Source organism: Cynocephalus volans, chromosome 10 (genome assembly GCF_027409185.1).
Source record: "Cynocephalus volans isolate mCynVol1 chromosome 10, mCynVol1.pri, whole genome shotgun sequence".
NCBI classification, from domain to species: Eukaryota; Metazoa; Chordata; class Mammalia; order Dermoptera; family Cynocephalidae; genus Cynocephalus; species Cynocephalus volans.
Genome location: NC_084469.1, coordinates 100,842,672 through 100,859,995, shown reverse-complemented (window position 1 = coordinate 100,859,995; position 17,324 = coordinate 100,842,672). Strand labels below are relative to the sequence as shown.

Genomic DNA, 17,324 nt, shown 5'->3' with positions numbered 1-17,324 from the left:
CTGGTCCCTCCCACAGTCCTGCTGTTTGTCCTGCCCCAGGGACCGACCCCGGCCCCCCACGCTGACTCAGCCGGGCTCCCAACCTCGTTCTCACTAAATAAATTGAAACACCTTGGCCCGAGGCTGGGGGCGCGCCCGCCCACCGGGCCCGTTGCATCAACCCGGAACCCCCAAACTTCCCACTGTGTACGGCGGCCGAGGCCGAGCCCGGAAACGGACGTGCCTGGCGGCCAGGCCGAGACCGGAAGCGGAAGCGCGCTGCGGTGCTGGAGGAGGAGCCGCGTCGCCAGCTAGGGGGCGAGTCCCATCGTGTCCGCGAGTCGGCGTATTTGTCCCCGCGGGAGGGGCCCGGACTCGGTGAGCGACGGCTGGGGGCTCGGACCGGAGTCTAGGGAGGGATGTGGGCCATGGGCTACCCCAGGCGCGGGCCCGGCATTACTCCCGGAGCCGCGTTTCCTGCCCGGAGGTCTCAGGCTGTTCGCTCCGGTCAGCCCGAAGCTGCTGTTTCCTCCCCTGTGGGGACCCACCTTCGCCGCCGCCTCCTCAGAGAGCCCCCTCATCGCTCTCTCCTTGCGATTCTGCGCCTCAGGGGACTTTTGGCCGTGTCTGGAGACATTTCTGGTGCTTACAAATTGTGGGTGGGGTTGCTACTCTCATGTAGCGGGCGAAGGCCAGGGACGCTGCTTGCTGTTAAACATCCTACATTGCACAGGACAGTCCCCACAACAAAGAATTGTCAGTAGTGCCGGGGTAGGGAAACTCTGGTGTAGGGCCTTAAAATCTCTGAAGTTCTGAATAAACTATATAAGTTGTTTAAAATTCAACTGAGTCACTTATAGGGCCTCTAAGTGACAAGACAAGTTTACAGCGTCTGGAGTCACCATAAAATCTCTCTCCAGCCACATGAGTTGAGCAAGTCAAATGCACACTGCATTAGCTGCTTTCTCCCGTCTTGGGGAGCAGATGGTTTGATAGGAATCAGGTACATCCAGTTATTCCCAATAGGCTGAGTCCTCATTACACGTTAAGTCAGTAATTTTTTTTTTTTTTAAGTGAATGGAGTGGTCTAACAGCTACAACTGTGTTATTCACTATAAAAAGGCTCAAAAACAATCTTTGTGTGTGCGTGGTTTATTTCAGGCAAGAAAAGCATTATTCAAGCTCAGATTTGTGTGGAAACCAGCCTCCTGTCCACCTGTCTTCACTGATCCGTTTTGTGTGACCAGGTGAGTACAATGTGGAACTAGCAGTGACAGGAGTCCAGCAGGGTTCTGCTGTGTAGAAAAACAGCTAATGAGCTTTTCCTGTGCTCAGGTCGTATACACGACGAGTCACTAGGATGAGGATGTCATAAGAAAAATTACATTTGATGGGTTATGTTCAGGGTAGAAATACTAAGATGTGTATAGTTATGTATGTGTTAAAAGTCAGTAAGTACAGTTATGTGCAAGTACATACAAACAAATGTAAATAAATAAAAATATGTGTAACTAAACAAATACAGATTTTCTTACATGCCATAATATTAAAAATTTCGGGATTTTTATATAAGTATAAATATATAAACATTTTACTTGTATATTTGGTATTACAAGTCTTCCCACTAAATACTAGCACGACTACTCAGCAACATTCTTCAGACCTGTTTGACTTAACTTTTAAAGACCTATACATCTTCCACAAAGCTTCAAAATAATAGGGACATCTAGGGAAAAGGTGATTTGAGCTTCCTTATATTAGTAACAAATTTAAAATTGAATTGACCGGCAGCCAAATGTGTTTTGAGCAAGTGGATTTTTTTCTTAATGAAATTTAAAATCATTTGGATGGGGCTGGCCAGTTAGATCAGTTGGTTAGAGCGCAGTATTATAACACTAAGGTCAAGGGTTTAGATCCCTGTACCGGCCAGCTGCCAAAAAAAAAAGTCATTTGGAGGAATATTAAGCAACAAGTTGTAGATTGAAGGATAGGACACTAGTTTCCAAAAAGATTGTCCTCAGCCCTTTGTCTCCTAATAGAAATTAACTTGATTTCTTAAAACTTCTTTGAAATGACAGCATGGTGATTCATATTACAGAGAATAATGTTAAGTAATCTTATATTTAATTGTGGGGTTTTAATTGTGTGTTTGTGCCTTTGTCATTATAGCTTTCTATAACATTCTTGAGGGAATGTTTGCTTATCATGCAGTAGATATTTTTTGAGTGTACAGTTTATGGTGACCAACCATCCCTGTTCAGGACTGAGGTTGGCCCCTACACAGGGAATTCAGTGTTCAAACTAGGACAGTCCTAACCAAACAAGGACAGTTGGTCACCTCCATGAGCCAGACCCTGGACCAGATTCACAGGGACCCTGGAAAACCAAAACAGACCTCGTTCTGCCTCCATAGAGTTCTCATTCTAGCAGGGAAAATGGATTTTTAACAATGAATGACAAGAGTGATGCAGTAGATTAGCAGAAGAAGATTCAGTTTGGGGGAACAGGGGAGCCCTCTTGGGAAGGACTGACATTTAGCTTGAGAGCTGAAGTTGGGGTCAGATTTAGCTAGTCATAGGGCTAGACTGCAGTGAGGGGACAGGGCTGTGTTTAAGAGAGCACTACATGTCCAGGGAACTGCATAAGGAAAGCTGAAGCAGGAGAGGGCCTGGTGTGCTCCATGAACTGGAAAGACAGGGATGGCTGAAGCCAAGACAAACAAGGGGAGAAGGGTGTAAGCCAGACCAGAGAGGGAGGCAGAACCAAACCAGGTGTCACTCTGGACTCTGTTCTAAGGCCAGTGGGAAGACACCAAAGAGATGTGGGCAGGAGGATGATGTGATTTGCATTTAGTCTAAATACTTGGGTTAAAATGGACTTCAGGATTCAGAAAGAAGTCTTGTAAGAGGCAAGGTAGATGGTGTTAGAAAGAAGTGTAGGAATTAGGTGATTGTTCCCTAGGCCAGGATGATGATTGCAAAGTAGGAAAGAAGTCGAAAGACGAGATCTGGGAGTTTAAAACTGAGAGAGTGTGATGATGCTCTCTCATTCATGCATGCGTTTGTCAGGTGGTGCAGTGCGCTTACTGCACTCCTAGCTCCTGTCTGTGCAAACCTGCAGGCAGTCCCCTCACCCAAAGCCCTGTGCACACTCTCACTTTGCCACTCATAGGGCCTTTCCTCCACATCCTAAAGGAAGTCAGGTCTGAGTATGACTAGGGCTGCCCTGTCCACTGTGGGAGACACTAGCCACACATGGAACTATTTCAGTTAAACCAATGAAAATTAAACACAATTAAAAATTAATTTTTTCAGTTGCACTAGCCACATTTCAAGTGCACACATATCTACCATATTGGACAGAGCAGAATTATAGAACATGTCTATCACCAAAAGTTCTGTTGGCCCATCTGCTGTGACCCTCTCCTGGTACTGACGTATCCAGGGCAGGGCAGGAGTCACTGGATCTGTAAACTAAACAGAGACGCTCTCCTGCCCTAATAGGAGATTTCAGCTGCCAGACAATCTTGAAGGGGAACTCAGGACCTGAAAATGTCTCAGGCACCTTCTCTGCCTCCTTTCCTCTTGGGGGCACAGTGAACTGGCTGGATCCCAACCCTTCTCCCACTCCATGGCTTAATGACTAAAACTACACCTAAGTGCAAATTGGGTCCCTGGTGGGAAGAAGGGAGACATCCTCCACCCATAGAGGGCAGGGAAGTGCTGGGGTCTCACACAGAGGCCTCAGTGAAAGTTTGATGTGAAAGGTGATGCTAGTTTCCTATTGCTGCTGTAACGAATTACCACAAGTTTAGTGACTTAAAACAGCACAATTTATTCTCTTGCCGTTCTGGAGGTCAGAAATCCTAAATCGGTTGGCAGAGCTGCGTTGTTTCTAGAAGCTCTAGAGGAGAATCTGTCTTCTGCCTTTTCCAGCTTTTAGAGGCCACCTGCATTCCTTGCCTGTGGCTCCTTCCTCCAGCTTCAAAGCCAGCAGGGCAGCATCTTCAAATTTATATTTCTGCCCACAACTCCTCCCTCACCTCTGCTTTCTTTATCACACCTAACTTCTGTGACCCTAATTCTCCTGCCTCCCTTTTATAAGGACCCTGTATTATCCACGATAATCTCCCCATCTCAAGGTCCTCACTTTAATCACATCTGCAAACTCCCTTTTGCCGTGTAATGTCACATATTCATGGGTGCTGGGGATTAGAATATGAACACCTTTGGGTCAGAGACAGATTTATTAATCTGCCTACCACAGAGGTTGAAGAGTCAAAGACTCCGTGCAACTCTATTTTTTCATATGGCCCACCATCACTCTGTTTCTAATGCCCCGTCTGCCCACCTGCAGCCTTCACTGCTTTTAATTTTTGGGTGCAGGAAGGTCACACGTAGAAACCTCAAGAAGCTGGTTTTAGGGAGTTATATTTTATTCTATAATTCCAGGGAAAGGAGGCCTTTCTTATAGAAAGAAAACATTCTATACAACTGCTTTGTACCTTTATTTATTTATTTTTTTCCTTAAATTTATGGAGATAATAATACTAATAATACCTAGATATCGATGCAGGTTTGTTTGTTTTTTGGCTGCATGTTTCTTTATTCTGTGGATATCCCATAGTTTATTCAGTTAGTCCCCTATTGATGGTCATTTGTGTTATTTTTAATCCTTTGCTGTTATAAATAGTGCCACAGTGACTCATCTTACAAGTGTCATTTAGTATTTGTATATCTTTGAGACATATTCCTAGAAGTGGGATTTTTAAGGAAAGAGTAAATGTTTTTGCAGCTTTGCTTGACATTGACAAATCCTCTTCCATAGGAGTTATACCCAGCAGTGTGTGAAAATACCTTTCCATGCAGTCTTGCCAAAAAAGAGTGTGGTCCACTGTCTTTTTTGATCTGACAGATCAGAAATAGTGTCAGCGTAGTTGCAATCTGCATCTTTGTTATTGCGAATTAGATCGTCAGTGATTCTGCCAAGGGTATTGTCCTTGAAATGGCAGTGGTGGAAACCAGATTGAACCGTGAAGAATGACTGGGGTGTGAGGAAAGGAGACAGAGAGTAAAAAACTTCAGCTGGTATAAAAGATAGAGACTGTGCAGTAACTGGAAAGAAAACTGCTCTGAGGATAGGTAATGATACTGGATCACAGTTGAATGGTGTGGGGAAGAGTCCGGTAGAGTGGGAGAGCTTGAAGGGAAAAGACAGATGAGAGATTAAGAGTGTATAGCTCCTTGGAAGCAGGGCATGGACCACACAGCAGAGCTGCTGAGCAGGGCCCTGTGGAAAGGGGAGACAGCTCCTTGTCTGTAAGAAGAGGAAAGCAGGATGTACATTGTAGTTTTGGTGGCCAGACAGGAAGGTAGATTCCTTCTCGTGATTGTTACCTTGAAAAGTAGGATGCAGGATCATCTACAGAAAGTGAGATGATTCGTTATCAGCTGCTGCCTAACAAATGATCCCAACCTGTAGTCACTTAAAACAACAATAATCATTTATCATCTCTCCCACTTTTCATGGGTCAGGAATTCAGGAGCAGCTTGGCCAGAAGGTTTGGCTCAGGCCTTCCTGGAGGTTGCCTGTGAAGTGGGACTGCATCATCTGAAGTCTCTCCTAGTACTCAAGGATTCACTTCTAAGGAGTTTGTGCCTGTGTCTAGCAAGTAGCTGCTGGCTATTGGCAGGAGGCCTCAGTTCCTCTCCATGTAGGCCTCTCCATGGGGCTGCTGGTGCATCTACACAACATGGCAATTGGCTTCCCCTAGAACAAGCACCCAGAAGACCAAGGCAGAAGCTGCATGTCTTCTAGGACCCAGCCTTGGAAGTCACTCACTCTGCCACCTCTGCAATATTCTGCTGGTTGCACAGGTGAGTCCTAATTCAGGGTATGCACAAGGGTATGGATCATTGAGGGCTATTTTGGAAGTAGGTTATCACAGAGGGAAAAGGTGAGGGCGCGTGAGATTTTTAAGTGATTAGAGAAGGTTTGATGAGTGGGAAGCCACGTTGACCTGTGGGATTACCATACAGGGTATGGGACTCTTTTCACATTGGTGACTGTGTTTTTCTAGAAGTGACAGTATCACAGCCATTGTGCAGGCTGGTGTGCCTAGATGTTGCCAGGAAGCAGGCAGAGGATTGGAATCATGCCTGGCTGGAGTTCTGCTGGGCTGGTGTAAAGCTGGGAGTAGGAATAGGGACATGTGTTGAAATAAGGGACAGTGAAATCCAAGCCAGGTAAGTATGAAGTGGGGAGAGGAGGTGGCTGATAAAGAGCAAGACAGCAGGAGTGTGGTGGACAGAGGCATTTGTGTGGTCGGTAGACACACATGGTGAGAGAAGAAGATGAGTGAACACAGTAGAAGTTGAGAAGGGAGGTTGGGTTCAGAGAGAGAGGTTTCTGATCTGTTGTCCCTGATGGTGGAACAGAGCCATGGATGACAAAGGCCAGGTGGGGCCCATGGGAATGTGTGGCCAAGAGGGGGTGGGTGCAGAGGGCTCTGCAGGTGAGGAGCTCTGATGGCATCCATGTGAGGTGGGAGCGGAGGCTGAAGGAATAATGGGAGTCGGTGCCAAAGTCTCTAGGGAATGAGGGGTTGTAGCCGGGAACATTTGTGACAATTTGGATGGGAAGAATGTACCATGAAACTCATGAAACCAAGGTTTTCCAAGTGAGTGGACAAGTGGTATTGGTCATACCACTGGGGACAGAGGAAGACAAGTTTTATCATCATATAGCCCTGAATTCATCACCTGCTAAGCAGAATAAAAGCCCAGTATGGAAAACAGAACTTGCATTTTGAAGGAGGACCTGAGGGACAGGCTGAGAGGACCTGTTCTCAGCAGCCCAGGGAGGGAGTGGGGCTGGGAAGACTTATTTTCCCTTTTATTCCAGAGTGCTGACCTGAGTGTCCTTCGGGAATAAGAGGAGGAGCTTCCTGCTTCTCCCACTTCCTGGTGTTCAGGAACCTTTGCTGTCAGAGTCACAGGATGGCGACCATTGTCCTGCGCCCATCTTGTGGTGAGTCGTTGGGTCCTGCAGCCCTCAGAGTCCAGGCTTTAAAGGCCCCCAACCCACAGAGTGGGTACGGGAGAGGAGGGGGCCAAGCAGCTGTGGGGGAGGGTTGGGCAGAGCAGGTGATGCAGGGTGGCGCCCCAGGAGCCCAGAGGTCACTGGTGTCTAGAACTTAGGACTTAGGTATTCAGCCATCTACGGATATGTCACCTGTGTGGTGAATGTGTGGGAGCTTTTGAATTATAGTGGTCCCCCCTTATTGTGGGGGATACTTTCCAAGACTCCCAGTGCATGCCTGAAACCATGGATAAGTAATGAACTTTATATGCACTATGTTTTTTTCTTATGTGTACATACCTATGATAAAGTTTAATTTAAAATTAGGCACAGAAAGAGATTAATAATAATAACTGCTAATAAAACAGAATAATGATGATATACTGTAAGAAAAGTTATGTAAATATGCATGCTTGCTCACTCTCACTCAAAATGTCTTAATATTTTCAGACCACAAAACTGCAGAAAGCAAAACCATGGATAAGGGGGGACTGCTGTATACTTTTTTTTCTGTAAACATAATGAACACAGTGATGCTCTAAGAACCTCAGTTTTCTCATCTGTGATATGGGAATAATCCGTTCCTCAAGTGCAACCAGACTCTTGAGCCTTGTTTTCTGCTCCAGTTTCTTAAGAAAGCTGTGGGGGCTGGGGGTTTTCGTGTGGGTGTGCTGGGATGTGGTCCATCACAGGTAAGGGGAAGCCTCCAGATCTACAAGTGTCAGAACACAGGTCAAGCCTGGATCTCTGTGACCTGTTTCTTCTTCTCCAGCTCGGTCCTCCTTGTACCCGATGTCTCAGCAGAAAGGACGCACAGAGGAGGAAGGGCTGGTTGATGAGCTCCTGACAGGCTGGTTACAGGTAAATCAAATATTCCTTTGTCCACGTTATTACTCCTTTGACCAGGAGTTGGACTGTGACCTTTCAGTGGCCTGGAGCCTCACAGCCAAGCAAGGTCCTCGAGCATCCCAGGATCTCTGGGCATCTGATGGAGGGTGAATGCTGCCTAGAAAATGTCAGTGAATGTCAATGTTTACTTCATGTTTAAAGCATCCTCTAGGAGCCGGCCCGTGGCTTGCTTCCGAAAGTGTAGTGTTGATAACACCAAGGCCATGGGTTCTGAACCCTATATAGGGATGGCCAGTTAGCTCACTTGGGAGAGCGTGGTGCTGACAACACCAAGTCAAGAGTTAAGATCCCCTTACCAGTCTTCTTTTCAAAAAAAGAAAAAGCACCCTCCAGGGTCAATGTGTACATCATGTGTTCCTGAGTACAATGGAAAGCCAAATAAAGACATGGCTGTGTTATAACTCAAGCAATTGATAATGGCCATTAGGAAATCATTCATCATTTACCAAGTACTCATGTGATTTCCACAATGTCCCAGGCCTGTGTGCTCAACTTTGCAGATGAAGAGAAATAAGATTGCAGGAGCTTGCAGTCTGATGGAAAGAGAAAATCATTGTGTGTTAGGGTGCATTGGACCGTAGGAGTAGCCCTGAGTAGGCTAGAGATGGAAGTTGAAAGCTGAGCCCAGAAGCCAGTGAGAAAAGCACTCGGAACAGTGCCCACACATCTTGTACTCTGGGCTCCTTGTCCCTCATCTGTCATCCTTGACTCTCTTCCTGTTCGTGTTGGTGGGGGTGAACCTTCGCTAAGCTGTGATGTTTGCAATGGTTTAGGACCTGGTGACCTTTGAGGATGTGGCTGTGGAGTTCACCCAGGAGGAGTGGGCATTGTTGGACCCTTCTCAGAGAACACTGTACAGGGATGTGATGCTGGAGAACTGTAGGAACCTGGCCTCACTTGGTAAGCCTGATGTCACTCCTGCATCTATTTAATGACTCAGTAACAAGACTTTCCTTTGCTTCTCATTGTTTTATCGAGGTAAAATGCACCATTTTAACCGTTTTAAAATGTATAATTCAGTGGCTTTTAGTATATTGAGAGTGTTGTGCAACCATGAACACTATCTAATTTCAGAATATTTTTATCACCCCTAAAAGAAACCCCATCCCCGTAAAGCAGTTGATACTTATATTTCCCACCTGCTACCACTGGTAACCACTAATCTGCTTTCTGTCTGTATGAGTTTACCTATTCAGAACATTTTACATGAATGGAATCATAAAATATGTGACCTTTTATATCTGAATTCTTTCATGTAACATAATGTTTTAAAAGTTTAGCTATATTGTAGCATGTATCAGCGTTTCATTCCTTTTTATGACCAGTAGTACTGCATTGTGTGAACATACAAGATTTTGTTTATCCGGTGGTTGAAAAACATTCGGATTGTTTCTAATTCTTGACATTTTGAATAGTACTGCTATCAATATTTGTGTACAAGTTTTTGTTTAAACACCTGATTTTAATTCTCTTGTGTATATACCAAAGAGTAATGCTAGGTCGTATGATATTTCTGTGTTTAGCTTTGTTACAACTGGCAAACTTTTTTCCACAACAGCTGCACCATTTTACATTCCCACCGATGCATGAGGATTCCAGTACTGTCCACATCTTCACCAACACTTGTCTTTTTGATTATAGCCATTTTAGTGGATGTGAAGTGGTATCTCGTTTTGATTTGCATTTCCATAACAACTAATAACAATGAGCATCCTTTTTTTTGTTGTTAAAGATCTCAATTGGCTTTATTGTGATTCTAGAATCAGGCAACATGGCATTCCAAAAAATAGAATAAATGTTCCTGAGGATCTTTTTTATGTACTTTTTGGCTACTTGTATATCTTCTTTGGAGATATGTCTATTCAAGTCCTTTACCCATTTTTTAATTGGGTTGTTTTTCTTTTTGTTGTTTTGTTATAAAAGTTTGTTATGTATTCTGGATACTAGACCCTTGTATGAAATACAAATAATTTCTCCATTCTTTGGTTATCTGTTTTTCATTTTCTTGATTATGTCCTTTGATGCACAAAAATTTGCATTTTGATGAAGTCCACTTTATCAAGGTTTTCTTTTTTTGGCTTGTGTTCTTGGTATCATACCTAAGATACCTAGGAAACCATTGCCAAAACCAAGGTTATGAAGATTTCCCCTGTTTTCTTCCAAGAATTTTCTAGCTTTAGCTCTTACATTTAGGTATTTGATCTATTTTGAGTTAATTTTGCATATGGTATGGAGAAGGAATGTGTATATCCAGTGTTCCAGCACCTACCTATGTAGTAGAGACTATTCTTTCCCCATCAAGTGGTTTTCCCTTGTTGAAAATTATTTGACCATAGACACCAGAGTCTATGTATTCTCAGTTCTATTCCATTGGTCATATATGTCTGTCCCTGTCTACTCCATTGGACATATATGTCTATCCTTCTGCCAGGATCATACTGTCTGGATAACCATTGCTTTGAGGTAAATTTTGATGTTAGGAAGTGTGAGTCTTCCTACTTTTTTCTTTTTAAACACTGTCTTGTCTACTTCCTTGCAATTCCATGAATTTTAGGATGTCCTTTTATACAAAGAAAAAGCTATTGGAATTTTGATGGTGATTGCATTATCTCTGTAGATTGCTTTGGGTAGTATTATGGTAATTGAAAAGTGGGGCCTTGAAGAGATGATTAGATTGTGAAGACCTTACCGTAGTGAATGGATTAATCCATTTGATGGTGTAATGGCAGTTGTGGGCATGGTTCTGAGGGCTTTAAAAGGAGAATGCATGAGGAACTGTCTCTTTGCTGTACCATTCTGATTCCCTTCTCTCTCTCTCTCTCTTTTTTTTTTTTTTTTTTTTTTTTTATGTTTTTTAGTTATTTTCTTAGTGGTTGCCCTGGAGATTACAGTTAACGTTTTAATTTATAGCAACCTAGTTTGACTTAATAACAATTTAATTTCAAAGGTGTACAGAAACTTTGCTTCTATGTAGCTGTGTCTCTCCCCTTAGTTGTTTTTATCACAAATTACATCTTTATGCATGTGTGCCTATTAACGTAGATATGTAATTATTGGTTTAGGCATTTGTGTTTAAATCATGTAGGAAAAGAAAGAGAGGTAACAAACCAAAAGTACATTATCATTGACTTTTATATTTACCTCTGTATTTACTTTTACTGGTGTTATTTCTTTGTATGTGTACAAGTTATTATCCATTGTCTTTTCATTTTAGTCTCAAGGTTTCCCCTTAGCATTTTCTTAAGGTAGATGTACTAGTGACAAACACTTGGTGTTTGTATATGGGAATATCTTCATTTCTTCCTTATTTTTGAAGGACAGTTTTTTCAGACATAGAATTCTTGGTTGACCTGTTTCTTTCAGCACTTTGAGTATATCATCCCAGTGCCTGGTGGTCTCCATGGTTTCTGATGAGAAATTAACTGGTAACCTTACAGAGGATCCTGCATTTATCATGAGTCATCTCCCTCTTGCTCCTTCTAGGATACTGTCTTTGTCTTTCAGCAGTTTGATTAACAGGTGTTACAGTGTGGATCTCTGTCTCATTGAGTTTATCCTACTTAGGTTTGTTGAGCTTCTTGAATTTCTACATTTGTGTCTTTTATCACGTCTGGGGACGTTTTTAGCCATTATTGCTTTAAATATTCTTTCTGCTCCTTTCTCTCTTCCCTATGTCAGTGACTCCCATTATGTTTATGTTGGTATGTTTAATGGCATCCCACAGGTCTTTTGGGCTCTGTTCTTTTTTTTCCTCTCTTTCTACCCTTCAGACTAGGTAGTACCAGTTGTCCTATGTTCATGGTTACTAATTCTGCCTGCCCAAATCTGCTTTGTTAAGCCCTTCTTCCCAGTTTTTCATTTCAGTTTTTGTACTTTTCAAATCCAAAATTTCTATCTGGCTTCTTTTTGTAATTTCTATCTTTTTTTAAAATATTTTCTATTTGATGAGAATTTGTTCCCATGGTTTTCTTCATTTCTTTATACATGGTTGCCTTTAGGTCTTTGAACAAATATTAAATAGTTGGTTTATTTCTTTTGTCTAGTAAGTCCAATGTTTGGGCTTCCTTAGGAACAGTTTCTACCAATTTCTTTTTTCTTGTAATGAGGTATATACTTTTGTTTCTTTGCCCTACTCATAATTATTTTGTTGAAAACTGGACATTTGGAATATATAACATAGCAGTTCTGGAATCAGACTTTCCCCCATCTCTGGAGTTTTTTGTTGTTGCTTGTTGTAGTTGGTGTTGTGTGTATCTTTAGTGATGTTTCAGAACTAATTTTGTAATGTCTGTATTTGCCCTGTGTGGTCACTGAAGTCTCATTTCTTTTAGCTTAGTGGTCATCTAATAATTTGTCTGAGATTTCTTTGAAGGCCTTGAATCAAAACACAGAAAACTCTGTCTCTTCAGATGGGTTCTTTGTGTACATAGGGGCACGCCTTCAAAACTTAGCTGGGCAATTTATAACTGCCTTAGCCTCCACTTCCTGCTTGTGCAGATTCTGAAGGTCAGCCATAGGTGAGGTTTAGTGCCCTCTCAGGTCTTTTATGAGCATGTGCCCAGCCTTGGGTTTGTGTGCAGCATTCCAGATTCCTAGGAATATGAGAGAGCTTTTCAAAGCCCCATTCCCCAAACGTCTTTTCCCCCACTTTTCTTCCCAGGCTTTTTGGTTAGTGTTTTGTTTGCTTCTGCTGTTTTCTCTTAGCTTAGGCAGTATTGAATGACTAATATATGTCTTTAAATGTATTCATCGCATGTGTCCTGGGTAGCCAGCTCAGGCCTCACAGCTTTTGGAGTTAAATAAAAGCAAGTCCTTTGAGCTAGTCCTTCAGGGAGTCACCAGACAGGTCCAAAGAAACGACGACAGGATGAAAAAAGAAAAAAATAAAAACCACAGAATAAGGTGCGTTCTGCTCCCTTCACTACTAGGAATGTGGGCTCTTGTCTTCCAGGTCATGGCCAAAGCAGGGGAAAGAGGATGGGCTGTGGTCAGTTAAAATGTCATAAAGTTCTCTTACCCAAATTCAGCTTCGATTTCTTCTTCATTAGGCATTCTAGTGGTTGCTGTAAACTTTTCATATGTTTCCAGAGTTCCAATAAAATTGATCCTGATGGGTTTTGCCAGTTTGTTTTGTGTGTGTGTGTGTGTGTGTGTGTGTGTGTGTGTGTGTGTGTGTGTGTGTGTGTGTGTGTGTGTGTGTGTGTGTGTGTGTGTGTGTGTGTGTGTGTGTGTGTGTGTGTGTAGGAACAGACTCCACAAAAGTTTTCTACTCCACAATTTTCACTGTTGTCATTTCTCACAAGTTTTCCGAAGCACCTCTGTGTTTCTAGTTCTGTGCAGGTGGTTGAGAATACAGTAGTGAACAAGAAAAACATGGTCCCCACCCTCACAGAGCTAATGCTCTCCCTATGAACTGAATATCTTTTTCTTGACCTGACTTTATATTCTTTGTGGTTAAAAGTTTTGGGGCTTCTGAAGTGTGTATTTCAACTTAGGCATGGGCTTCTGGGACTATTTGTGCCCTGTCACCCTGAAAATTGAGTTGAGGATGACTGCATTTTTGTTCCTTGAGAGAGTTACTATATTTGCTAGAATTTATTAGAATCTAGATGTAATTATTCCCTTGTTCCTATAGTCACACTTTTCCACGTTCAGAAGTGTTGACTTCAGTTTCATGGAGCTGCTTGTCCCCTGCACAGTCCCCCCCATCACATGTATTTTCTTTATAAACAGGGTGTCATGTTGATAAACACAGTCTGATATCCCAGTTGGAGCCAGAAGACAAGATGATGACAGAGGAGAGAGGAATCCTCCCAGGCCCCTGTCCAGGTGAGTGAGCACCAGATGGCTATGAGCCCTTTGGAGGAACAGCTCTGGCTAGTGACTCGGGGGATGGGAATGTTACATTAGTTAATGTCAATCAGAGAACTTTGTAAAACGCACCTTTTTCTGGCAAAGATGGACAAGAATGTTAGTTTTAAGCTTCCTTATGTACTTTCTTTTTTCTTTAACTTTCTGTTCATTATCTCATACTTTCCTTTGGCCTCAGGAAAGAAACAAAGACACAGCTCTTTTCTGTTTTAAATTTTAAATCTAATCCCTTTTGTCAATTTCTGATCAATCCCAATCATTCTGGAATTTTTTAATTGATATCTAAATCTTCCATGACCAAGTTCTCCTTATTGCAGACCTCCTCAAAAATCCTAATCCTTGAGAGTCTACTTTTACCCATGTGTGCACTTCGCCATATCTTTTCTCCATCAACCTAAATTTCTTTTGTTTCAGATTTGGAATCTCTACTTAAAGCCAGATGGTTAATGCCGAAGAAGGATGTTTTTAGAAAAGAACAATCTAAAGCTGTAAAAGTGGTAAGACTTCTGGTTTTCCACAATAGGGGAATGCCATAAGTTAGAAAAAACACAAAATAACCAGGAAAGTCATTAAAGGAAGGTGCCATTTACACTTGAGGAGTGTTGACCCTGGAGAGATACTGTGAAACTGTTGTGAATTTGGAGAAAAGTATTAGTTCCAAACTTGTTTCTTCACTGAGAGTTTTCACAAGTTAATATTTCCTTAAATGTGACTATTTGAAACATAAATTGGTCTTAAATTTATCAGAAAATGTTTTGTGAAGATGATGAGGCCTACAGAAAAGCATCTGTTGTTTAACATCTGGGAATTTAAACTGGGCAGAAGCCATATGTAAGCGTTGAAAGTAGCCAAAACATCATTTATAGGAATGTAACAATTCCTGGGGTAGAGAATTCATATGACAGTATTAAATGTTAAAAATATTATACATTATAGATGTCATTAATCTCTTAATCGACAGGAAAGAAGTCATCGTGGAGTGAAACTCAATGAATGTAATCAGTGTTTTAAAGTCTTCAGCACGAAATCTAACCTTACTCAGCACAAAAGAATTCACACTGGAGAAAAACCCTATTACTGCAATCAATGTGGAAAATTCTTCAGCAGTAGATCTTACCTTACTATTCATAAGAGAATCCATAATGGGGAGAAACCCTATGAGTGCAATCACTGTGGGAAAGCATTTAGTGATCCCTCATCTCTTAGACTACACGTGAGAATTCACACTGGAGAAAAACCTTATGAATGTAACCAGTGTTTCCATGTCTTTCGCACTAGTTGTAATCTCAAAAGCCACAAGAGAATTCATACGAGGGAGAATCACCATGAATGTAATCAGTGTGGAAAGGCTTTCAGCACAAGGTCCTCCCTTACTGGACACAATACCATTCATACAGGAGAGAAACCTTATGAATGCCATGACTGTGGGAAAACCTTCAGGAAGAGCTCATATCTGACACAGCACATGAGAACTCATACTGGAGAAAAACCGTATGAATGTAATGAGTGTGGAAAATCCTTCAGCAGTAGTTTTTCTCTTACTGTGCACAAGAGGATACATACAGGAGAGAAACCCTATGAATGCAGTGACTGTGGGAAAGCCTTTAATAATCTCTCAGCTGTTAAGAAACACTTAAGAACTCACACTGGAGAAAAGCCCTACGAGTGTAATCATTGTGGAAAATCTTTTACTAGTAACTCTTACCTTTCTGTGCACAAGAGAATACATAATAGGTGGATATGAGTGTCTGTGGGAATTTCTGTGGGAAAGTGCTCATTGATCTCGTCTGTAAGACAACATGCGAGAACTCACACTGGATGTATAAATTATCTGTTGCTGCCTAACAAATTACTCCCCAAAACGTGGCTTCATACAACAAACATTTATTATAATTTCCAGAAATGGCTTAGCTCTGTAGTTCTGTCTCAGGATCTCTCATTAGGTTGCAGTCAAGGTGTCAGCCAGAGCTGCAGTCCTCTAAAGTCTTTACTGATGGAGGGTCCACTTTCAGGATGACTCATTCACATTCCTGGAAAGTTAATGCTGGTTATTGGCAGAGGATCTTCAGTTTCCCACCATTTAGGCCTCTCCACAGGGCTGAGTTTCTTTACAATATGGCAGCAAGTCCCCCCGACCCACCCACCAAAGCAGGTGATCCAAGAGAGCACCAATGCAGAAGCCACAGTGTCTTATGACCTAGCCTCAGAAGGACATATTTTTATTTCTTCACTATTGTTTTAGTCACACAGACTAATCCTGATACAGTATGGGAGAAGACTACACAAGGTATGAATACCAGGAGACAGATCACTGGGAATCATCTGGAAAACTTAATGAAGAAAAGCCTTCAGCACACCCTCATCCTTTTAATTTAATGAACATGAAATACAATTCAATAACTCTCTCCTTAATTCACTCTGGAGAGAACTCTGTTGTGCCCAAAATATGTACTGGGAAAACCTGAGGAATGGTATAGTGATAGGAAAGCCTTCAGTGATATCTCTCTGGGGTCATGTGACAGTTCACTCTAACGCAGAAACTCTGTGGAGGTCATCAGAATGTAAAAGCCTCAGGGACATTCAGCCTTTAAGACACACATGGGAAATAATACAACAGAGGAACTCTCATGTAAGAAATGTGGTAAACCCAACAGCACAAAGTGTTCACATATTACTGAGCAAAAATAGTGAGGTTCTCTAACTATAGTAACTATGGGAAACCCTTAAATGTTGTCTCAGTATTGCAGAGCCTTCCCATTCTTCTACATTCATTAGGAATCTTGTGAATATAAAGAATGAGAGAAAGTCTTCAATGATGCCTCTCTGGTAGAAAGAATATGAAAATTCTCCCTAGATGCAAAACCTACAAGGTTACTAATTTTGGAAATTTGTTCAGTGATTCCTCTTTTTGTTGTGAGAACACATACTGGAGGAATACCCTAGGAATGTAATCAATGTTGGGATGCCTCAATCTCAGCTCATCACCGAGTGGCCACAACGAAATTTATACCAGGAACAAAAAATATAAACGTTATGGGTGTGGGGTTTATTACATTTGAGATTACCTTTCTCAGTGTCTCATCTGTATATCGGGCCACTAGCTCATTAGTTTTACATCTTTCTGTTTTGATATAAACATTTATGTCTATACCTATTCCCTAAAATAAATGTTAACGTTTCATAGTCTTTAATATATTTATTATAATTTGCTCTTTTAAAAGCATCAATATGTTGCCTGCTCAAAAAGGTATTTCCAAGGGTTTGATCCCTGTACCGGCCAGCTGCCAAAAATAAATAATCAAAAAGGCATTTCTGAATAGCTCCTATGTGGTTTAGTTTATCATAACGGAAATTAGACAATATGTGTAATACACTTTTTTGTAATTTAGTGGTATTTTTGTCAGAGTACATGAACTTTATGATATTGATTCTCTTTTCTCTTTCTGTCCTAATATGGCAAATACTGTTAGCTTTGTTCTCAATGT

The 17,324-nt window shown here is 41.9% G+C and overlaps 1 protein-coding gene across 1 annotated transcript; it reads left to right on the top strand.

Moving 5' to 3' along the window:
• The first annotated feature begins 275 nt into the window (after positions 1–275).
• On the top strand, positions 276–17,017 carry LOC134388085 (zinc finger protein 558). Its single transcript, XM_063110853.1, has 9 exons — positions 276–357; positions 1,141–1,226; positions 5,514–5,855; positions 6,883–7,008; positions 7,832–7,920; positions 8,742–8,868; positions 13,702–13,797; positions 14,254–14,336; positions 14,801–17,017. The coding sequence occupies exons 4-9, from the start codon at positions 6,978–6,980 to the stop codon at positions 15,581–15,583; spliced, it is 1,209 nt and encodes a 402-aa protein (XP_062966923.1). The 5' UTR covers positions 276–357; positions 1,141–1,226; positions 5,514–5,855; positions 6,883–6,977; the 3' UTR covers positions 15,584–17,017.
• The last annotated feature ends 307 nt before the right edge of the window (positions 17,018–17,324 follow it).